Below are 25,332 nucleotides of genomic sequence, written 5' to 3' on the forward strand. Positions count from 1 at the left end.
AGCAGTTTTTTTTACAAGTTATTAAAGAATCATCAAGTTTTAGTGCTAGCAGCCATATTTCATGGCAAATTGACATGACTTGTAAAAACTTTAAAGCCCTATTCCCAAGATGCTTTCTGCCGAACTAAATGAATTCAAGGATAATTTATTTGAGGCAATGGTGGCCAATATTTGCAAATCTGCATCAACACTATAAATCTGAGGGCCTTTAAAAGCAGAATACTTTCTGTCAAATTCTGCTGACCTTAATATTATTGAAAAAAAAAGTCATTTAAAGTTTTGTCAATTTTTTTGTAAAAGTAGCCACTGTGGCCATATTTAATAGTGATATTGCATCCATTAATTAACTGTACCTGCAGCACTGAAGTAATCTGATAATTTGGTCAAATATAATTTAAAAAAGTTTAGCAACACTTGAAAAAAAACCTGATATATAATTAGTTAAAATTTGGATCAAACACTGCAAAAAGGTCAAAACTTTACATTTTCTCAACAGAAGTACATTGTAGTATTCAATTTGAAAATGCAAGGTTTGATTTTTTTAATAATCTGATCCTTAATTCTTAAAATGCTTCATAAGTCAAGCAAGTACTATAACCTTTTGCAGAACATTTTATGAACAGCTTTACCATGCCAGAAGATTATTAAAATTCCTCCCATTTATCTTGGAATGAAATTCAGCAAAATGGAAAGTGTATCCTTATCCAATAGTGCACCAGGTTTGAGTTGATAGGGTTAAATTTGGAACATGTCTGGATTATCTATCAGTTGATCTGGGTCCAATACCTCACTAGGACATCTCTGATTACATATCAGCTGATCGGGGTCCAATAAGTGAGTGGGACATGTCTGGTTATATATCTGTTGATATGGATCCAATATGCCATTGGTACCCATCTGATTAGTGATTACACATCATTTAATCTGGGTCTAGTATGTCACTGGGTCTTGTCTGATCAGTTGATCTGGAACGTGTACATCATATGGGCACATCTGATCAGTTGATCTGGGTTCAATATGTCAATGGACACACCTGATTATACACATTCAGTTATTGTTGTGGCATGAATCCAAACATTTTCTAGATGCTGCCATATTGTCAGATTTACAGATATCCTGCATGAATGTTTAGTATGGCAATAAAATCTGAGCAGATTAGAGACAATTGCCCAAATATGATTGATTTATGGCCGTTTTATCTGATTTTTCCAGCAGAATGAAAATAAAGGAAATACTAGACCCCTCAATCAATTCTGTACTACTGGTATATACTTTTAATATGCAAAAGTGATGTAGTGGAATAGAGAATACATGAATCTTACTCACCATAAAATTTGTCAGATACCTTTCAAAACATGTACATGTATTGCATGAAGTCTGAACAATATGAAGTAGTAACTTCACTGAGGAGAATTGGGTGGTTGGGGTTGGTGAGAGCTGTAATGAAATAGTGTACAACTGACCAAGATTGTTTGTATGTACATAAATTAGTGTGGGTGTGTGACTGGATTTTTAATATAGCTTTAACAATTTTTCAGTCATGCTGCTATGATGTTTGCAGCATGACAGTTTAAAGTGATGTCTAGCACTGGGGCATCATGCCACAGACATGCAGCATGATGTCACAAACACCCCAGTCACCCGAGGCTGACCAGTCATAACACTAACCTCTTAATGCTGAGCGCCAAGTGAGGCAGCTGTTTGTACCATTTTTATAATTCTTTGTTATGATTCAGACCGTGGTTTGAACCCGTGACCTTATGCATCCGAATCGGTCACATAAAGTTAAAGGTCACAGTTTTTTTTAGGGTAAATTAAAACCATTTCTTAAAATAAATGTTGAAATATGAGCTTGTATTCTCTCCTACATATAATTTATTTTAAGCAAACAAAAAAGTATTTGTCTCCAACTAAACAAAATAAAATGTGTGGTGCTCAATTCTGGTTGCAAAATTGCATTCAATCTCATTTGAAAATTTCATATTTTGCTTGCAGATGAAGAATCAGATTTAAGAGGAAAAAATTATATGTGGAGTGGGACTTAAAAAAATGGTTGATCCCATGTTGAAGATTTAACTTCAAAACAATGAAAGTCCCTCAAACCAATATATGCTAAACTGTCCAAAATTTATTTACAGGAATTCAATATATGACCATTTCTTCTTTCTAAGTGCAGAGTGCTGAAATCACCTCTGTTATTCTTCAGCAATAAGATTTTCAAACAGCTGTCATGGTAGCCATACTGGATGGAAGATCAGCGCCATTTTCATTAGCACAAACTAGACACTATTAGAAGATTACTGCTAAAAGAACTCAATGCCAAGATGACCATCCATTCAAAATAATTGGTGACAAGATTTTCAATATGTTCATTGTGGCAGCAGTATTGTATATCTGCATGGTACCATTTCATTTACGACCAACCAGATATGCTAGTAAGTTTTTTAGTAAAAGTCCTATGGCACTATAACAATTCTAGTGCAATAGTAAGAAAAAGATTTTCAAGATGGCTGCCATCAGGGCCATACTGGGTACCACATTGGCACTGTTTCATTCAGAACCAACTAGATGCCATACAAAGTCAATATGGCTTTCTATTTTTAAGATGGCTGCCATGGTAGTTGCATTGGAGGACAGGTCTACATCATTTTCATTTAGGACCAACTACATTATCATAATTAGTCTTCTGGTGAAAATCAATGCTGATATGATGGTCGATTTAGGGGTAGTAGTAAAAACAAAGTTTTCAAGATGGCTGAAGGTGGCAGCCAGAGTGGGTGATATCAGACTATACAATTTTTATTTAAGACCAACTAGACACCACAGGAAGTCTTCTGGGGAAAACCCATGCTGATATGACCTTCCATTCAGGAAAAGTAGCAATTACTAAATTTTCATGATTGTTGCTGTAGTGGCCATATTAGATACCAAACTAGTACCATTTTTATTTAGTAACCACCTAGACATCATAAGAAGTCCTTTAGTCAAAACCCCATGTTGAAATGAACATCCATTCAGATGTAGCAGCAATATATATGGATAGTTCTGACCTATCAAACTGGGCAGAACAATAATTTTTGACCATCAAAAATAGGCACTGAATTCACTGCAGAGTTACACATTGCTATCCACTACATTTGCTCTCAAACAAAAGACCATGCTTGATTACTTTCTTATTACATTGCAAGAATTTGAAAAATTACACCAAAAAATCACTGCAAATTTATCACAAAAGTGTTTGTTATTGTGAATGGGGCACATGCAATACAGACTGTCATTATCATGAACAGATTCAAGAATGGTTCTTTGGAAAAAAATTCCAAAACCAAACACCAACATAGAAAAATGTCCATGTTGGATGGAATACATTATTTACGATCATATTTCTAATGCACAAAATTCTTTTTGAATAATGGCATTATTTGTTGTGTTTCTGAAAATGTTGAATACAATTTTATGATAAAGTGATTGCCTATGTTCAAATTTTATATTAGTCATAATATTACATGCAATAAAGAAAATTGTGTATATGTGTTTGTTATGTATCTTTAATTTGCATTCTTTATGAGTCTGTTTTTTCTTTTTCTTGTTTCATTATATGCTATGGGTAATGTAAAATTGTATCTAATAGCTGACTTTGTCCAAGATCCATGACAACACTGGATAACTATTAGGATTATTATCTTAAACTGAGTCAAGGGCATTTAAATTTCTTCACATAGGTAGATCTTGTGTACATGATGTGTGTCACATGCTTTATTGTAACAGACCTTCTAAGCTTGAACAGACCACTCCAGTGGCCAAGTGTTTAGAGCGTCCGCCTTGGAGGCGGGAGGTCGTGGGTTCAATCCCCGGCCAAGTCATACCAAAGACTTACAAAAATGGTACTGACAACTGCCTTGCTTGGCGCTCAGCATTAAGAGGTTAGTGTTAGGACTGGTCAACCTGTTGTAAGGATAAAGTGACTGGGTGGGACATCATGCCACATGTCTGCAGCATGATGCCCCAGTGCTAGACATCACTATAAACTGCCACACTGCAGACATTGTAGTGATATGACTGAAATTTTTTTAAAGCTATGTTAAAAATCCAAATCACACACACACACACACACACACACACACACACACACAGCTAGAACAATGAACTTTTGACCACCTGGAAAATTAGTCATTCATGTGATAAGATCTGAGCTGAATCAAGTTGTATTATTGTTGTGCAGTACATGTATTTTGATTTGGGTGAAATCATTTAATTCAAAATATGCTTCTCTGGAAATACAAAGTGCTCAATATAATATTCCTGGACACAGAGACTTTGATTTCTAGTCAAATTTAAATAAGGATATTCTTGGATTGTATAATTGTGATCCAACAAAATACTGCTGGCACATCACCACAACACAGGCCATTACAGGCACATGAACACTTCCAGCATTGGATTTATTTTGGAATACCACTAAGTTTATTCAGAACTTAATCATTAGGACTTGTTTAAAAAATTCTAGGATTATTTGGGATTTAATTCCCAATACCATAAGTTATCTTTTTTAATAAAATTTCACAAGGAAATAATTTGTTGAATTCTACCAAACTTGTTGGTCTTTGCTCTTTTCTGTTACTAATTGCAAGACCATATAATCACAATAATGTTATTTACATTTGTCTTTTTAATACCATGGTTTGTTTTGTTTGTTTTTAAAAAAAAAATGGAATCATGCTTCATTAGCACTGACTTTGTTAAAATTTTTAATGGAGCATTTACTTGTCACTGGTGTCATTTTAATAAAACTATGCACTAAATTCTGGAATGGCCTAAATACTTTTCATATATATAATTGCAAAACTGGATTTTGACATCAATTATTTCAAAATTTTAATTTGAATTATATTAAGGACAATGTTTATTATGGAAGGTTTATTAAAAAGTATTTTAAATTATGAAGTGGTGAAACTGTAATAAAATATTTCTTTTGTCTTTATTAGACTTGGGACTATAAAAAACAGTAAGCTATGTTCTGCCTTTTTTTCAAATATTTGTCATCTATATTGGTTATTTTATAACAACTGAAAAATGTTCTGACAGCAATGAAGTAAGATAAAATGAATTACACTAATTAGCTAACAAAGGCAAAAGTGGATGCATATATACCCCTTTGTCAATGTGCCTGTAGTGGCTTATTTCGATGTGCCATTATTATTTGTCTCTTTCTTAGGAGATTATGATAAATGATCATTTAACTAGGATCTAATGTAAGTTAAATTTGATAGCTTATAAATGACACTTATGAAATGCTTCATCCATCTAACTGAGAATACATGTTAATGCAGTGTAAAAAAAGTAAAACATTCCCTTCAATCACTCAGGCAACTTTGTATGAATTGTTTATTTATTCTTTGTAACTTTAACATATTTTTTCATATTAATATAATATTAATTGCAGAGGAAAAGAGTACTTGTTTTATTACAACACGGCAGTTATACAAGTACAGTATGGTATGAATTTAATTGGTGCAAATATATTAATAAGTATGCTTACCTTTGCAAGAACCGAAAGATTGTTATTTTGTCTCTTCTTGCAAAATGTCTACTTGAAGTTTGTCAGGATATTCATTCTTTCCCATAAATAGCCAGCAACGTGCTGCAATATTCGCTTAATTTTTGCCATCAAAATTCCTAATTTCATGAATACATCCTTGTGTGCACTAGTTTAGGACTTTCTTTAAAACACAATCAGAATGAATCTTGTAATCAGGTAGTTTCAGAAATATTGTTGAGAATATTTTCCATTTAATCTGTTACAAATGCTACTAGAGTCACCATTTTACACAATAGATTGTGAGGTGGAGCAACAATAACTAAGTGGGCAGAGCTCATTCAAAATGGAACTATCCATTGGATGTCTGGGCATCGTCATTTTTATTTAAGCCAACTAGACATCACAACAACAAAAAACATGTCGATATGACTTTCCATTCAAATGTAGTGATTCAAAGTGGCAGGCTAATTTGTTGGAATCATTTCACTAATTGTCATTTAAATGAAGTGAGATTTGCATGGAGTATAAACTTACTGATAGCCATTTACATGTACACATTCTATCAAACAGATGACTTGTATTCGAGGGCACAATTTACTGTCAAGCTTAGGGGGGCTAATCAAGACCCAAATTCATTCAATTTTTCAGGGATTCACTCGTGCCAGGTGTAAGTGTGTAAATGACTCACATTTACTTATAATTAGAGTAAGTGTATCACACTTACAAGCGAAGTGAATTGCTGACGTTTTCCTTATAAGGGAAATATAATTCATTGATAAATGAAATGCCTAATTCATATTTAAATTCCTAAACATCAACCTATATGCCACTTATAAGTGACCTTTAAGTAAAGTAAATAGACACTTAAAATTAACTTATAAGTGTTGTTGTTGTTGTAGGGTTTAACACCATTTTTCAGCACAAGACAGGCTATACATGGCAGCCGGTATTAATGGTGGTGGAAGAACTCGGGGGTGGGTGGGGGTGTGTGGACCAGAAAGAACCACCGGCCCGCAAGAAGCTACTGGCAAGCTTTCTCACATACCCACATTGGTGATCTCACAGAGGTGAGATGGCAGTGATTCGTAATGGTGAGCACTTTAGACCACTCAGCCACTCCAACTTATAAGTGCTTTTAGGTGATGAATTATAGGTGAGTTATAAGCCATGTTTTTTTAATACAGGTTTATACTGACAAATGGATTATATATCAATGTTTAATCCTGTAAAATGTTAATTTAGAAAACCAAAACTAAACTTTGTCTTCCCAGATGGAGTATTTAATATCATCCATCTATTAGCCATAGAAATAAATCTAACTATATGAAGATTAAAAGATATGCAAATCTTTACTGAGAAAATGAATGAATATTGTACTTATATTTTAACTTCTTTAATCCTTTAAGGTCCTTTTTCTTTTTTATCTTTGATAAGTTTCCCAGCCAGGTGACTGGAAGCTGATTGACAAGTACACATCCAAAAAATGCATTATCCATATCGTTCACCTTTACATAAACCAGGCTGATATTGATTTTTATTACTGTATACAAATTAAAACAAATATAAACATGAGGTTAATGGAAACCCAGTGTGTAATGAAAGATTACATCTGCACTATTAAATGTTGTGATATTTTGTAATTATGCTTTTAATGACAGTGAAAACCCGACATGTCAATAATCAGCTCAGAGTGGCAGACAATGGTACATGTGTATGCAGATAAACCAAGCTAAACAAAACTCATTTACATTCCTATATTGTTGCTGTTATGGGTTTAATGCCATTTTTCAGCTATACATGGTGCCTAGTATGACTAGTGGAGAAGAACCCAGTGACAACCACTCACCCACAAGAAGCTACTGGCAATCTTTCTCACGTATCTACATTGGTTGAGTCCAAGTCTTAAACCAATGACGACAAAGGTGGGACACAGTGATCAGTAAAGTCAAGGTTTCAGACCTATCTGCCACCTGGTACTCACATGGATTTTGTTCACATGAGTGGCTGGCTGAATACAGTGAACACCCCACAAACGACCACCCCTTTTACTAACAAAAATGGGCTTCTCAAGACAGGCTGTCTCTCAATGGTGGGGCCCTGAGTGGCCGAGTGGTCAAAAGCACTCTCCGTTATGGATCACTGCCATCTCACCTCTGTCTGCGTGGGTTCGAGTCTCGGATTCGGCTAATGTGGGTATGTGAGACAGCTTGCCAGTAGCTCCTCGTGGGTCAGTGGTTCTTTCCGGGGTTTTCCCAGGTTCTTCCTCCACCATTAATACTGGCCGCCATGCATAGCCTGTCATGTGCTGAAAAATGGCGTTAAACCCTACAACAACAACAACTCTCAATGGCTTCTGTAAAACTGCATAACACAGTTGATCCATTCACTGAGAACCTGGTCTTCCAAAACAGTGGTCTCTTCAGACAAGATTTGACTAAAATATATTTATCCAGGAACATTACAAGTATTTGGGAAATATTTAGTTGATCAGTGTGATAAAAAAAACAGGAGAAATGGTGTCTTTATAACTGATATTTCACTGCAAGTACAATTGTACCCGCCAATAAAAGAACAAATTATTAAGCCATATGTTACCTTTTCTAACACCTACCACTAAAAACTAGTCTATATTAGAACAATGTGCACACAGATGTTACAGATTGGCTCCTTAATTTAATTCACTTAGAATCAGAATAAATTTTGGATTTTTTTCATCCTGTGATACAATAGGGCTGATCAGACAAGTTTTTTTTGTCCTGTGACACAGTAAGGCTGATCAGACTAATTTTTTCATCCTGTAAAACAACAAGGCTGATCAGACTAGTTTTTTTGTCTTATGATACAATAAAGGCTGATCAGACTAATTTCATTATGTGATAGAATAAGGTTAATCTGATTAGATTAAAGTGTGAAGTGGCAAATTTATGTCGATCTAATAAGAACACATTTGTTGAGACCAGAGAACCATTAATTAGATTTATAGAGACAAGTGCGTATCATATCGCCATACTACTGTGTACGTTAATGTCCTTTAGAGGGAGAATTTTGTTCCTAATTAAACATTTGTTTATACAGCAGCCAGACAGACTATTAGGGGCACGGAAAACTTCATTTTCATGGTAAAGTTGTCACAAATTGAGAAATCGCAGAAACTCTGTTATTCAAACTACCAGGTCAAGCTGACCCTGACTTTGGTGCCTCTGAAAAAAGGCGGCAGAGATATTTGATTCTGATTGGTTACGTTGAATAAAGGGCATGTTTCCCACACAAAATTTTCTAGCTTTTAAAATTGTCACATCGGAAATTCTAATCAGTCTAAGCTTTTCTACATGAGAAATCAGAGTAGGCTCTGGGGGATTTGCAAGAAATTCCCTGTAAAAGAACTGTTGTCCAGAGGGGACTATTGTCGAAAGAAACAGACGAAATAATTTGCCGATTAGAGGGAGGAACATTGAAAGCAAAGGTAGTGTGACAATTCCATGTAATTTGTTGATGCCATATATAATGCGTTGCTGAAGTTATTTACTTGTAGTTGCATGAATCTTTTTTCTACATTCGTGTAATAATTTGCTTTATGAAGTATAACTGTGTTGAGTTTATGCATAGGAATGTCATATATTAATCTTCTTTAGATAAGTTTGACGAATTGTTTGAATTTGTTGTCTTGTTTACATAAGAATTATGTTCTAAGAATTTAATACATTACATTAGTTAATATGATTATGAGAATCCATGTGACTTTGCTGAATTTAAAAGATTTCACGTACGATTAAGAATAAGTGTGTATCGACTGAAATTATCTAGTAATTGATTGATGTCATGTATCCTATTTATTCGTTGTGTAAATTGACGCTGGCTCAGAACCCAAGGCCTCGCGTACGTGTTAATGTGTAAGGTCAAGGCGTAACGAATTAGCCATTTGACTAACTAGGGTCATTATAGGACATGTGGAGTCGATTGATAGCCTTAGCATCTGTTTAGCACTGGTAGTGAAATCTGATAACGAGGGAGAATAATGAAGAATTAACTGTTTCAGAAATAACGGGAAATTTAGGTTGTCTCTATTTATATTTATTTAAAAGGGAGAAAATAGCTCCTGAGACGTATAATCCTGAGATGTATAATTCGGTGATGTAATCCTGTGACGCATTAATTTCTGAAACGTATTCTGAGAGTATCCTGAGACAGATGGTGGAAAGTATCACCCTGAGATCCAAGGGTCTGAACAGCTACTGTGGAAACAGAACAGACTGGGGACGAGCAGGTTATGAAATCGTACAAGACGTTGACTTCGATTGTTCACTCGATCCTATGATGAACTAAATCTATCAGTAAACAGATCAGCTATTTTATTTAAATCTATTTGCGTTTTCTTTGTATTTCAGTGAAAGTTTAAATTTCTAAAAGCAGAGTATATTCCTGATGTAATGAATTTTCAGTATTTTTTATGTAATTGATTAAATTGTTTGTTTACATGTACGGGGGCTCGTGTTGGTTTGTTCTATATACCTGCTCAGATCTCTATCTATTTCACCTATAAGTTTCACCACCTATATTTATATTTACTCGAACCAGGCAATAACATCGAGGACAGTCAACCCCTAGATAACGAAAACCAAATTTGGCGGGACACCCACCAGGGACAAATCTCCCCCCATTACATAAAGTATGACATTTTACTTTGCTTTATGTTTCTTGCATTATACACATTCACTGTGGGGGCCCCTATTGGCCGAGTGGTCTAAAGGACTCGCCGTTACGGATCACTGCCATCTCACCTCTGTCTGCGTGGGTTCGAGTCTCGGATTCAGCCAATGTGGGTATGTGAGAAAGCTTGCCAGTAGCTTCTCATGGGTTGGTGGTTCTTTCCGGGGTTTTCCCAGGTTCTTCCTCCACCATCAATACTGGCCGCCATGTATAGCCTATCGTGTGCTGAAAAATGGCGTTAAACCCCACAACAACAACAAAATTCACTGTGGATCTCTGCAACCCATCTCACACACTGTTGGACAACTGCCCACTGATGATGGTGCTGTTAAATGGCTGGGCATGCACTGCACACAATAAATAAATAAATACTGGAATTAAGAAAACCTGATGGTGTCATTTTTCAAGAGGTTGTACAAAGTCAATACAGCACACACACAAATATTTGTCATGCTGCTGAATAAAATGCCTTGAATCGAATACATTAATTACAATATGATACCATACATCCTTCAACAGATGATATATACTAAATTTCTGTTATACTGCCTGATGGGTAAAATAATAGTTGCAGAAATTAATACCTTTTTTACATCAGCTAAGATTGGCAAGTGTTGACAGCAATTAAAACCCAACAAATAATCAAATGGTTTGTTTGTATATTATATTTGTTATTATTATTATTATTAGCTCAGTTTTTCTATATTCAGCAACAGTGACCATATTTGATGGTGGATTGTTTAGGTGAGCTTAAAAACTCCTATTTTTACTCGTACTACAGCAGTGTTTTATCTCCCATGCGTCATGTGTCAAATAAGCAGACTTTACAGATTTGATGCACAAAAGTTGTCGATGATATGTAACACACCCCAATGTTATGTTTTGCTGATTAACACAAAAAAACAAGGTTTGGTCTAAAAATCATCACCGGTACTTAAATTGATGCACCCCAATGTTATGTTTTGCTGATTAACACAAAATAGAGGTTTGTTCTAACTGCTTTATTGGTTAGATTACAACTCTCCCAAACAAGGAAAACATGTGCACATCAGTTTCTTATGCTGATGTTATCATAATACATAGGGTTACAAGTGAGTGTGGAGCCTGGAACTGACCTTGTGTGGCCTGTAATTATCACATTTGTAGCAACAGGATGTCATAACCATATAATCACCACACACAAGAAAGAAGCGGAAAGTAAACACACGATTTTAAAGTGATTCTCACGAGAAACAATTATTTTATGCGCATCCTTGTCATCCAACGAAGCAACAATTTCCATTTGTTCAAATGAATGTCTTATGTTGTTCCAAGATTCTGTCACCGTTCAACTAAAAATGGCCTCCAAGGCAAACAAGTTAAACTAGATCCAACACTTTTACAACCAACTGTCAATAATAGTATTGTTATCGAACCAATATCAACAAACATAAAATGCTCAAACCCTATTTTTAATTTACATTTTGTTTGTATATATATATATATATATATATATATATATATATATATATATATATATATATATACACATACATACATACATACATACATACATATATATATATATATATATATATATGTACACACACACACACACACACACACACACATCCATGAAGGGGCTTAATGTTTTCACAGTTTGGTCACTGATATTCCAAACTACATGTTAAACTCTAATAATAAAACCATGTAAAATTAAGATAAAATGTCCAAATTTGTAATCATGGCTGAATTGATAGGTAATATATTTTGAAAATTCTAAGCTCTTTTTGATGTACATGAGCAGTTTCAATTACAACAAAAACCACTGTACACCAATGAATATATAAACAGCTTAATCTCTACTCAAAATATGCCTACATTACCTCAAAACAATGTCCACCTCAATATTAGGCACAAGAAAAAGTATTAATTGATTATATGAATATTGCTTATTTTCAAATCTTCCAGAACTTCACTCACCTTGTGTCCATCCTTTTCATTTCCTGCATTTCTGTGGAAGCATCCACACTAGAGCCGGAAACCTTCAACATTAGTGGGATGCTGCATTCTAATGAATCTTAATCCAGCCCTACATGACTTCACATTTCTTTTCTAATATCATGTGAAGACCCGCCTCTCATGCAAGGCTGTTGAAATCACTTTTTCCTTCCCCTAATTACGCTTGTCAGTTAGATCAGCCATAAATGCACTACTCTCATTTTGCCAATTAAATCGGAAATGTAAGAAATTGATTTTACCCACGTAAGATCATGAACTGGATTCATTTGGTTGGTCGTCATAATGATGACTTGTAAGGAAAAGAAAAGAACATATTTAAGTCAATTGAGTGTCAATGCTTATTCCCACATATTTCTATAGATGGCCAGAGCGACTCTTTAAGCTCTCAGTCCTGCAAGATTATTATGATCACAGCAGTAAATCCAATCAGAATCTATTTCCTATCAGTGCCTTAATTCCTCCCCATAATTCAGCATAAAATCCATTTCAGCACTTAATCTCCCTGGAGTGGTTAATAAAAGCACACAATAGAAGAACATTTTTGTAGTCACATCAATTTCCCCATGGGCTCATTCTTCACTGGTGTAATGGTCTTCTCCTGCATATAAAAACCTGTGAAGAAGTGGGGAATGAGTGACTTGCACAAGATAAATTGAGAGGGTTAACTCCCAAGGGATAGTTTACAGATCAGACTTTGAAAAAAAGGGTCCCTTAAAGGCAATTTCTCATATCATGCCAATCTTGATTTTTATACCATAGCAAACTATATTTATTGCACATCTGATAGAGATAATGAACACACAAGACCAGAAAAATTCTTGTCCTGAGACCCACAGCAAGGAAAACATACATACTGTAACAAGTCACTGCCCCAGAATTCCACCCAAACCCACCCATCCCATCTACCATTTTTTATATAATTTCAGAGAGATAAATTTTAAAAAGTATATTTTACCTACATAAGTAGATAATTTTTGTTTATTAAAGTGCCTTGTATGTGTTCATCCATTTCATTATTGCTGCATCTATTGTTCTTGTCCAACAAATAAACACATACCAACATATACTGCATCTACTTTTGTCGAACAAATAAACACATACCAACATATACTGCAGAAAGTCTAAATCTGAATGCAAATAAAAACACATGCAAAGTGATACAAATTTTATACAGTGACCTGGGTATCCAGTGCCCTAGGTAGCCAAGCCATCTAATGCGCTTGCCTTTATCGATCACTGCCATCTCACCTCTGCCCCTGTGGGTTCAAACCTTAGGCTCAGCTCAGCCAATGTGGATACATGAAAAAGCTTGCCAGTAGCTTTCCATGGGTTGGTTGCTCTTAATGGGATTTTCCCAGGTTCCTCCTCCACTAATTATACTGGCTGTCATGCATAGCCTATCATGTGCTGAAAAATGGTATTTTAAAAAAAAACCCACATCAAACATCAATCATTTTCCTGCAAGAATAGCTCATTAAAATCCTGTCCAAATGATCAAAAATTTACTATGAATCTGAGATTTTGAGTAAACCAATCACAAGGCTTTACAACCCCAACAGAATTTTATTGTCCTCAGGGGTCTTCCATCTCGAGTACAAAAATTTTAGTAACCTATTTTGCCAGAATTCACATGTGACTTTAAGATGCATGTGAACATTTATTCTTAGGCATCAAAATGTAATCTTATCTCTGAAAGGGCAGGAAGAAAGGAGTGTTAAAATTTCAATAACAAAAATTAAAAATATATGACCAGAGAATTTTTTTACTGAAATTATTATCTGGAAGACTTGCTAACATCCAATAAGAGCTATTCCAGGATGTTTATTTCCAGGTATCACACTAATTTCTAAAAGCTGCGCTGAGAAAAATCAACAGAATGCACAAAAATCACACCATTGTTTCAAGCTCTATGTTTATTTCCAAAATTAAATCCCTCCTAATTTCAGAAAAGTCCCTCTAGTTTCTTCCAGTGTGTGTGTGTGCTATTCCCACTTATTTTTTCAGTTCTAGAATAGACTTTGCTTCCACCCCTCAAACAAATAATAGGAACACTGTTTACACTTATTGCCTGAACCATATCATCATCTAGAGATTACTATACCGAATATCTGTATTATCTATATCTACCAGTATACCAAATAACGATTAGGTTTGCTTTTTAAATTTTAAAAAATCCAAGCTAAGCATTTTCTCTTACATGACATTAACATATGTTTTCAGACTTTATTTTCTAGTCTGTTAAAAATAAAGTTAAAAACAGAAATATCAAGAAAATAAGATTCATAAATTATTCTTGTAAACAACAAGTGACACACAATTGAGAATGAGTTATCTACTCGTAACAGCCAATAAAAATGCATGAAAATTCAAATCTGTATAAAAGAAATTAAAATATATTTTCTTTGAAATATTCTGTAAACATCCAAACAGAAAATAGCTGAAAGATTACACACATACACATACATTCTTATAAAACCTACAGAACAGGGATATATGATATTTACCATCAAAATGGGGACATTATGGCGCTAAAGATCTATTTTACTATGTATTTGATATATACATGTCATTTGTAATTGATTTGTGGTTGATTTCCAAGAAACACTATCAGAATATTTACCATCAGAATGGGGACACACAAATATACAGTGTTAGAAATTATACAATCAAATAGGGGATATTCTATAAGTATATCAATCTACATACTGCAGTAATATCACCTCATGCACTCATTCCCATCCATATTAATAAACTAAATTGAAATTATCATGTTGAATTTTTATATTATGTTTGTTGTCTATATAAGTAAAAACCTATGTCCAGGAGTCTGAAGAAATTGAATTGTCAGAATTGTGTGAAAATACAGAGAATGTTTCCCTTTTTCTAAAGTGAAATAATAAAAGAACTGCATGCCAATCTTCAGTTAAAATAATTTTATTGGCAAGAATACAGTTAAGAATTTAAAATGTCCCACAAAATAACACATTTTTAATTTTTGTGTACTAAAATTTGCCACTTTAGTGCAATCCCCTTCATTAATAAGCCAATGCATGATAAGATCTCTGATATGAAACACAATTTTTTTTTTTAATGATGGCATGGTTGTTTTAGTGAGCTCAGGTCAGAGCACCTTAAGTGTCCCTGGAGCCAAGTAGTAACTATTAAAATCTAATTGTGTGGATTGATTGTGTGACTCCATGTGCAGTATTTTTTGATAGGGTCTGGTAAATTATACAATGGAATGATTAAGAGGGGACTGTTTCATTATCTGGAGATGCCTATTATTCTTGTTATGATATTAAATATGGGTGTAGAGTTCCTGGCAAAATGAGGCTTAAAATCATGGTCTGACTGACTTATGGTAGCATAGGAAAAATAATTCCCAGTTTTTGGTGTTTGAGTTGTGACTTGTATTTTATGGTAGTTAAGTACCTGTTCTACGTCATGGAAATGTAATAAGGAGAAATCATGCAATTGTGAGGTTGGCAGGCAATTGTGAAGTTGTTATGTAAATGTGTAGTTGTCATATTGGTGGTCATGCATTAATTAGAGGGAAATTATTATAATTTGTTTCATTCATTCACTAAAGAGACTCAACTGCATGTAACAGTATTAATGTTCTGCCTTTCAATTAGTGGAGAAGCCAGTTGAAGTTATAGTTGCATATTTGTGGTCATTGATTGATTAGAGAAAAATTGTTTGATGATTGTTGTCATCAGGTCCTTAATCCTAAGAAATAGGAGAAAACAAGGGACTTGCAGCCAGAAAGAAATCAAGCTAGCAAGAAGGAAGAAAGACAGACAGAAGGAACAGAGCCAAGAGAGAGAGAGAGAGAGAGAGCGAGAGCGAGAGATGGAGAGATGTAGAGAATATAAAAAGGTACTGACTAAATGAGGAAAGAATGAGAAATATTTGATAAATTTACCTCTGAGTCAAACAAAATTTATATGATTGTTTTGTTTCACGTTATTTATACTTCAGCCAGCATGCACATTTAAGATACATTAAGAAACACTATATATGAGTATGAATTCTTGTATTTTCAGCATCGTGACTGGTGTCATGTACAAGTGGTTACAAAACTTTTTATTTCCTATTGGCTCAAGCTTAACTTGTTGGATTAACACAGTTAATTGGAGGAAAGAAATGGTATCATGTTATGGTTATCATGTAGACTGTTTGTTATATTGCTTCTAACCACATTTGAATGAACCAAAATCTATGTTGATATTTTCCAGTGTATTTCTTACAAATGTGAATGGCTCAGAGTTAAAAGGAGATAAATATACAAGCACAGATGAATCACTAGAATCTCTTGCCCATCATGACATCTGCATGAAACCTTTTATTCAGTTTTCTTCTGTTCCCAGTCTAATTTGGCGAAATGTGTTATGAATGTTGGGCTACCCATTTATAAACATGTATATCAATATTGATCTGTTAAAAAAGAAAATATATCATATATATTTATCTATGTTTGCAAAATGATATAAATCCAGTTAGCTCTTCTTCAAGCCATCTTGTGAGTAATTCAGAAGCAAAGTGTGCAAGCAGACAGCAAAACAGTGTGAATTTTTACCCAGTAATTGGGGGCACAGTTTTCTGACTGAAACACACAAGGTTTTGAGTCGAGTGGGATGTGTGTATTGTCATGTATATCAAGATCTGAAAAAATACTGACAAAATGGGGACATGCTCAGATAACACTTATTTCAAGGTTTGTATCATTATGTGAGGTCTTGGCATTCCACACACACAAACACACACACACACACACACACACACATGTAAATAAAACAATATACAAAGTTTCTATCTTTACATTCCATTGGCCCAACAGTGGAATACAGTATCAACCTGCTGTTGCTGACTCTGCTGTTCTCTCTCAATGATGCAAGTGTATTAACATTTATCTTTGCACCCATCAGAGGCCAGGTGGATGGTACAGTTGTTAAAACATCCCCATAGTTCATATATTTCTCAACACTTAAATTATCTTTTCTGCATCTACCCCAATGATGGGTAGTAGTAATGAAATGTCCTATATTCCAGAAAGACTAATCTCTATATGGAGTTAGCAGTATGTGCAAAATATAAAAAGCTACCGCTTGCTGCTGCCGCACATTACACAGTGAAACTCTGTCAAACAAGAGTTCTGAAATTTAATCCTGCTGGGTGTTCTTTGCTTTTCAGATTAGTCAACCATCCCTAAATCACAGGTGCATTTCAACTTTTGCCTTCAAAAGTTAATCACACTTCCACACTGTTCCTAACTTTATCATTCCAATTACCAAAATAAACACATTTTGCAATTTATTTATGAAGTAAAATCTGACATCAAAGAAATTTCAAAGATCATAAACTAGCCAATAATCTTAAAAAAAGATGGCTTAAACATTCTCATGGCAATGAAATTTAATACCTTTTACTATTTCAAAACACAAGTCTAACCTAACTTCAAATGAACTGGTTGTTCAAGTGCCCGTACTTCACCTATGAAAATTAGCATACCAGTTCTTCCACAGCAAAAATCTTAAAAGGATTAAAAAAACAAAAATTTAGCCTGGTATAGAGGCCACTCGCTTAAAAACTTCATAGTACAGCACAGTCCATCCTTCTACAACATATTGTATGTACTCACGAGTCCAGCTGCAAACTGCACAGATCCAGATCTGCCATCACATAATGTGCTGGCAGATCTGGGTCTGTGCAGTTTGTTACAAGTCATAAGTAGAACAAACAACATAGACCCTGATCTCCCAGTGCATTATGCTATCCAGGGAGTTGCCATAATAGTGTAATGTGACGTACATGAGATCGCCTTATTCTGGGGTACATCAGTGTTGCATCTTGGTTGATATCAGTCAATTAAGTAATCTGTGGAATGTAAGTGTTTGTTTGAATGCCTTAAACCTTTAATTGCCTTTGTGACAATTAGCTATATAAACTGTCCATTGGTGATAGGTCTCCATGAATATTAAACATGAAGGGTGTGTTTGTTTGAATGCTTTAAACCTTTAATTGCCTTTGTGACAATTAACTATTAAAACTGTCCACTGGTGATAGGTCTCCATGAATATTAAACATAAATTGTGTTTGTCTGAATGCCTTAAACCTTTAATTGCCTTTGTGACAATTAGCTATATAAACTGTCCATTGGTGATAGGTCTCCATGAATATTAAACATGAAGCTATGCATATCATGACTTTTTAAAAAGGTTATAGACGTAAACTATAGTGTCGAGAAAGGCCAATCTCATATTTTTTTCCTCCACCGGATTTGTTGGAAATCATGCTTTTATAAACAGGACTGTTGTGTCTGTGTGTGTGTGTTTGTATGCATGCATGTGTGTGCCAAAAATTGTGTTTACATATGACATGATACATGCCATCTTTTAAATGACAGTCTTAAAGCCATACAACCTAGCTCCTATTTGCTTTGTATTATATATGTAATACGGTGTTCCAAAGTGCTGTAAAACAAAACAAAACAAAGGTATACATCCTGTAGTCAAGAGTCGCATACTCCTTGCATTTTATAGTACACTCTTGCTAAACAAAAAGAAAACATGATGACATTATGTCACATGCATAGATCAAGTATAGAGGCCACTCGCTTAAAAACTTCATAGTACAGCACAGTCCATCCTTCTACAACATATTGTATGTACTCACGAGTCCAGCTGCAAACTGCACAGATCCAGATCTGCCATCACATAATGTGCTGGCAGATCTGGGTCTGTGCAGTTTGTTACAAGTCATAAGTAGAACAAACAACATAGACCCTGATCTCCCAGTGCATTATGCTATCCAGGGAGTTGCCATAATAGTGTAATGTGACGTACATGAGATCGCCTTATTCTGGGGTACATCAGTGTTGCATCTTGGTTGATATATCATGTGGCAATTTTATGTACATCTTTTGCACAATAATGATTGAGATATGGGGAACTGGTTAAGGGAACAGTGACAATGTGCAACAAAGCAGTATATAGAAATGTATAATCCAATCGTATAGTGAGAGACCTTATATACTCCACATTTTGTGGTTTAATGTACGATATATTTCACTGTGACACAGTTGTTATCATTTGTCGCTATGTTAAATACACAAGTCTGCTTGCCTTAAGGCAGTTGTTATCATTTGTCACTATGTTAAATACACAAGTTTGCTTGACTTAAGGCAGTTGTTATCATTTGTCACTATGTTAAATACACAAGTCTGCTTGCCTTAAGGCAGTGTAATATGGTTATCTAAACCATAAGTCTCTTGCAAGTTAAATGTTCATCAACAAAATGTACATCCAGGTAGGTGATCATGCACTTTGACCTTTAGATCTGAAAATCAATGGGCTCCTTCTTAACCTCAAAAGAATATGTAGAACTAATGTTACTGTGCTGAAATCATTTTTCCTCTTTCAGTTAGTGACCTTGGCTTTGGACCTTTAACCTTGAAATCAACAGGGTTCCCCAAATACATGCCATCCACAAAGTTTGGTAGCTGTAACTCAAAGTTACTGTGTAGAAATAAAATAGGTAACAGACAGACAGATGGTTGGACTCCATGCCATAATACATGTATGCTCAGCCTTAATGCAGCATATAAAAATTTCATTCTCCTCCTGTAGACAAGGCAAAGCTAACTTATTCAAATGTGTGTCATATGTGATGGATAGAAGGTGTCATACACATTCTAATAACTATGGTGTAAAATTTCTAAGAGCCAGCAATTTTGCTCTTGAAGAAATACGGATGCATAGCTTGTGCTACTTGCTGATAGCTACCACACCTTACGTAGGAGTGAAGAACATGCTATCAAGTCTCATTTTCACAACTTGGGCTTGATTAACTATTGCTTTACTAACATGCCTTGAATAAAATTCTGTAAAACTTATCAATCTGACAGTCACGTTGTTCCAACATTTTCAATGTAAACTGTTTATGTTGGATTACTGTCGCTAGACTGTAAATCAAAATATCATCAAATGAATAAGAAATTCAGCTTTGTTGTACCTACCTTCAGAAACAGAATTCTACTGCATGCAGTTGAGCTCTGCACTAATTGGTGTACCAATATCACACCAGTCTGTAACTACTGCCCAACCTCTTCAGTAACCCTCTCCACAGTATATTATTGCAATGTAAACTGAGCCTGATGATGCAGCCAAAATCAAGAAAATCATTAAATGCCTGAAATCACACACAATTTGTCAGTATTATGCATCAATGGACCTAACAATACAGTATTTGAACAATGTTTTCAAAGTGATCCACCTAAACCAAGCAGCCTCGATATTCCAGAAACATGATCAAATGGACTCTACAGTTGCATGTCCAGCTGTCAATTCACACTTTGCACACACACCACAAGAAACACTTGCATATATTGATGTACCATATGCCACAACAGCCTTTCAATTTTCTTTCTATAATGTATACCTTGATTCTGTTTCTACCACTTGAATAGGCTGGTTGACTGAATGTGTCTTGGATATGTTTAAAACAAACCAGTTTACTTGATAACAAGGTTTCAATTTCACTGGTTTATCTTGAAAACCTACAGTAGCATATCTGGTAGGATAGCACCCTGAGAGAGAAGACCCTGTTCATTAAAAAAACAAAAAAAACAACCACCAAACAATATTTTAGTAAAATGCAAAAATAAACGTACAAAAAGTACCCAGAAGAATAGCCCCCAACACACACATACACATCTTTGGGAAACACTCTGTAATGAAACAACAGCCAGTTGTAAACTTAGCATAAATGAAGTTGTATGGAAAGAAAAAAGTTCGTAATTGAAATGATTTAGCAAAAGAAAGGAATTGCAATTATAATACTTTGTAGCAGGTTATTCTCATGTGCAAAATGATATGGGCACTTTTCATCACGTTTAAATTTCCCACTGCTACTAATTTGAGATGCTTGGATTAAATTTATAATACTTTTAAAACTTTATAAGAAATTTTCATCATGCTTAATTTTTGTGAAAGACTAGCTACTCATGAATATAGAGCTTTCCAAGACTGGATAGTCTGAAAACATACTACTTGTATGTTAGGAGTAAAACCAAAGAATGGTCATCATGGTCTTATCAACAAGAAAACAAAGGTTTTTGGTCCTTAAGAAAACAGAATACTAGTTTTCATTACTTCAAAATTTACCTTGAATCCCACAGCCAAAGATGAAAGATCTTAAAAGATTTTCATGTCCTGAATTTGAAACTCATAGTCATGATTTGAATGATCAAAAAATGTGGTGAGACAAATCAGTCTAATGAACAAAAAATCTGAACCAGCCAGATGTACATGAGTTATCCAAGTGTGCACATAGTAGTTGATTATTGTGGGCACATTAGGATGTATGGGGGTATGAGGTCACTAATGATAGCTATTATAGAAGCTGTGTCCTACCAAGAATCAAGGTTTTGATAGTAAATTGTTTTAAATGGGTATACTTTTCCTATCCTTCTCAAAGAGTGACTTGTCTAAGATAGTGGTTGTTGATCTCAAAATCTGCACTTAAGTGGGTCCTGTGTTCAATCCACAAATCTGGCACAATGATATGTAGTGACTCATTTTAAGTGAGTGGTTTGCCTTAGATCCCTCTCCACCAAAAAGTAACCTAATGCCTTCAATAAGAATATTTAATATTTAGCAATTAAGTAGGTATCAACTATGTATGAAGTGTGCACCAGTTGTACAATTAACAGTACATGAATAACACTTCATTTTATTTGAATGTTTCTCTTGTCTTTTGCTACCAGAGTTGTGTGAAATGTGTGAAAATCTCCACACCCCACTTTTCAAAATGTACTACTGTATATAATGCACTTGGCTCTAATGACAACATGTACAACAACAAACACCAAATTGTATGAGGAAAGAAGTAATACATGCATTGTAAGAAAATATAGGTTACATAAGTACATGCATTCATTCTATCTCTCACTTTGTCAAAACAAACCACTATTCATTATTACCAATATTCTACAACATCACAATCATAACTAAAATAACATCAATACTTAATTAAAATATTTTAAAAGTATTTGGCTCTCTCTGTGGGAGCTACTCTTGGGATAGAGTCTGAATGTACAAGACTATGATTCCCAATCAGTGCTAGGCTGAGACCAGCGTTACAATATATTCTGGGCTGATCCCATCGTAACTAAATCTATGCTTGGCTGATCTCTGCATAATAGTGTGGTCTGGGTTGATTCCAGATTAGTGGAATTGAGCTAGGATGATCCCAGCATGAAGAAAGTATTCTTATTGTTTCTTATTTAAACTGTAAAAGAAATGTATTAAACAGGCATGACCTTTATGTTATTGGTATAGCATACGAGTATCTGACTGGGGGAAAAGGGGGGGGGGGGATGCCACACCCTAGCCATGGCAGCCCTATGAGAAGTACTGAAACCAAAAGCATTAACAATCTAAGGAAACAAACCACTATGTAGGTATCAATGGGTGGTGATTGGGGTGGTGGCAGGCCAGCACAAATCAAAAGGACTCTAAATCCATTGTCTATACCTTTGAAAAGCCAGAGAAATGACTGATCACCTGGTACTCTACATGATCATGCAATCTTATGTCAGATTATCTACACTGGTTGGCTCTTTGAATTCAGCTGCCAATGCCAACCAATAGGAAAATGTCTGATCATGCCCACCCATGTGATCCTCCAACAAGCCCCATGAAGGCAGCAAGTAAAGAGGCTTATATTAGCCTCTTGCATAATTCCCTGTCTGACTCTCAATTCAAGGTACATGTACACCACCTCTATACAAGTGTTAGCCAATGACTAAGCCTTATAATCCCACATTACATCAGCTTACCACACCAACAATTCCTCCTTAATGGTCATTATCAGACAAAGCCCATTGCAGAACAGGCAATATGTACCTAAAATTACCCAAGATCATCAAGTTGTGCATAAACTAAAATTAATAAATTTTCATTTTATGCACAACAATAAATACTGAATTGTATGAGGAAAGATGTAATACGTGCATTGTAAGAAAATATAGGATACATGAGTATATGCATTCATTCTATCTCTCACTTTCTGTCAAACAAGCCACTATTCATTATTACCAATAGTGACATCAAAATCATAACCAAAATAACATCAATACTAATTAAAATATTTAAAATTATTTGGCTCTCTCTGTGAACATGTTTTCCTACAAGTGATAATACTATCTTAATATATAAGCTACAATCATACACAAATATTAGCTATGTAATGTTGTTTACAAAAAACAACATCACCCTTAATTATTGACAAAAGTCAATCACTCAACACAAATTAAATATACATAATTTGATACAATTTTTTAAGAACACTTTTATAAAGGTTATTGTTTTTATTTGTAGTAACTATGGTCACATTTGATGGTGGATCAGTATAAATATGTGAAAAGTTGAAAGGCCAACAGGCCAGAATATGTTCTGCCAAATGTAGTTGAATTCTGTTCATCAGTTTATGAGAAGTCATTAAAGGATTTTCTATTTCAAGAAATGGTTTGCCACATCTGATGGCAATTTGCATTTTTTATGCATTTAAAGTACTTCATGCCAAGATGCTGTCAAATTTAGTCAAATTCTGATTCAATGGGTTTTAAAAAGTCCTTTAAAAGTTTTTTATTTCTAGTACTGGTTACCAATCATTGTTTATAATGATGGTGGATCGGCACCATTTTCACATACTGGAAAGGACTTCATCCCTTGGGTTTTTTGCCACGTTTAGTTGAAACTGCCATAATCATTTGATAAAAAATGTAAAACAGCAGTTGTGGAACAACAGACACAGGATCATACAATGAATTAGCCTTGTGTTATGGCCAGGAAAGCTACACATTCAAAGACTTTTAAGCGTCAAGGCTTTCTATCAAAGCTGGTTAAATTCTGTTCCATGGTTTTTGTGAGTCAATTAAAGATTTGTTTCTATTTTTAGTAATGGCTGCCATATCTGATGGGAGATCAGCATTATTAACATAAATCGGAATGTCCTTTATACTAAGATGCTCTCTTCAAATTTTGGTCAAATTCTACTCAGCATTTTTTTTTTTTTAAGTCAAGGCATTTTTATGCCAGACACATCTGATATGTGACTACCATCATTTGCACAATATTGAAAAGCAATCAGGCAAGGATGCTTTCTGTCAATTTTGGCTAAATTTGTTTAAGAGAAAATGTTTCAAGCTTTTCAATTTTTAGTAACAGAGACCATATGAGATGGTTGGTTGGCATCACTGGTACAAAATTTAAAAAGCTTTTAATGCAAAGTGGTTTGAATTAAATTTAGTGTAATTATGTTCGGGAGTTTACTGTTTTGTTTATTTTAGTAGTGGTGAGCATATTTGATGGCAGACTGGCGTTCTCTTAACAATTTTCAAGGGTTCTATGCTTGGATACTTTCTTTCAAATTTAGACAGCATCTGTTTAGGTATTTATGAAAAGAAGTTTTTCAAAGATTCATTATTTTTAATAATGACACTCAAAACTGATTGCAGATGGACAGAGTTTGTTCCAAACTCAAAAGGCCTTTATGCAATATTTGGTGCCAGTTAAACATGCTGCAGGCCAGAAGGAACTAAAGTAAATATGTACTGCACACTGCACCATGCTGAAGGGTCCATCATAAAAGTGAGATACGAGAAAATAAATGTACTGTTTACTTGTTTTCACTGATCATTAGTAGGCACACACCAAAAAAACTATGTTGTATTGATCATTCTCAATGAATCCATTTGTTACTCGTCAAGTCAAAATTTGTACACACAAAAGAGGCTATATCTTAAAAAGATGGCATTTCAACTTTCAACAGGATTTAAGATGTTTGCATAGTCTAATACATGGCACAAAAAAAAACCCAAAAGGTCAGGACAAACTTTTAAATAAAAAAACCAGCACTATTAAATTTAAATGGTTAGACTTTTACTGCATAAATGCCAATTGTTAAAATATAGTGCTTCAACACAGACCAACAGTTGCCAAATGCATGGGTCAGGTGATAAAAAAACATCAGCAACAGGCCTAGAATAATTTCAAACAATGGCTCAAATTGGTTCAAACTGG

At 34.7% G+C, this 25,332-nt stretch overlaps 1 protein-coding gene across 11 annotated transcripts in view; it reads right to left on the reverse strand.

Moving 5' to 3' along the window:
- Positions 1-25,332, reverse strand: part of LOC149806581 (choline transporter-like protein 1) — a 209,556-nt gene that overhangs the window by 132,995 nt on the left and 51,229 nt on the right. For 2 of the 11 annotated variants that reach the window (XM_089954995.1, XM_089955013.1), the window contains one exon: positions 20,265-20,437. The exons of 7 other annotated variants lie outside the window; for them this stretch is intronic. Coding sequence is in view for 2 of the 4 variants with exons in the window: in XM_089954951.1 (XP_089811077.1) it covers positions 12,209-12,279 (71 nt within the window). In the remaining 2 variants the exon portion in view is untranslated. Of the gene's footprint in view, positions 1-12,208; positions 12,384-20,264; positions 20,438-25,332 lie in introns of those variants that run through there. 2 more of the 11 variants (XM_089954951.1, XM_089954959.1) reach the window with 2 other exon arrangements.

The sequence above is a fragment of the Sinohyriopsis cumingii genome, chromosome 1 (genome assembly GCF_028554795.1).
Source record: "Sinohyriopsis cumingii isolate HCF-2022 chromosome 1, ASM2855479v2, whole genome shotgun sequence".
Taxonomy (NCBI): domain Eukaryota; kingdom Metazoa; phylum Mollusca; class Bivalvia; order Unionida; family Unionidae; genus Sinohyriopsis; species Sinohyriopsis cumingii.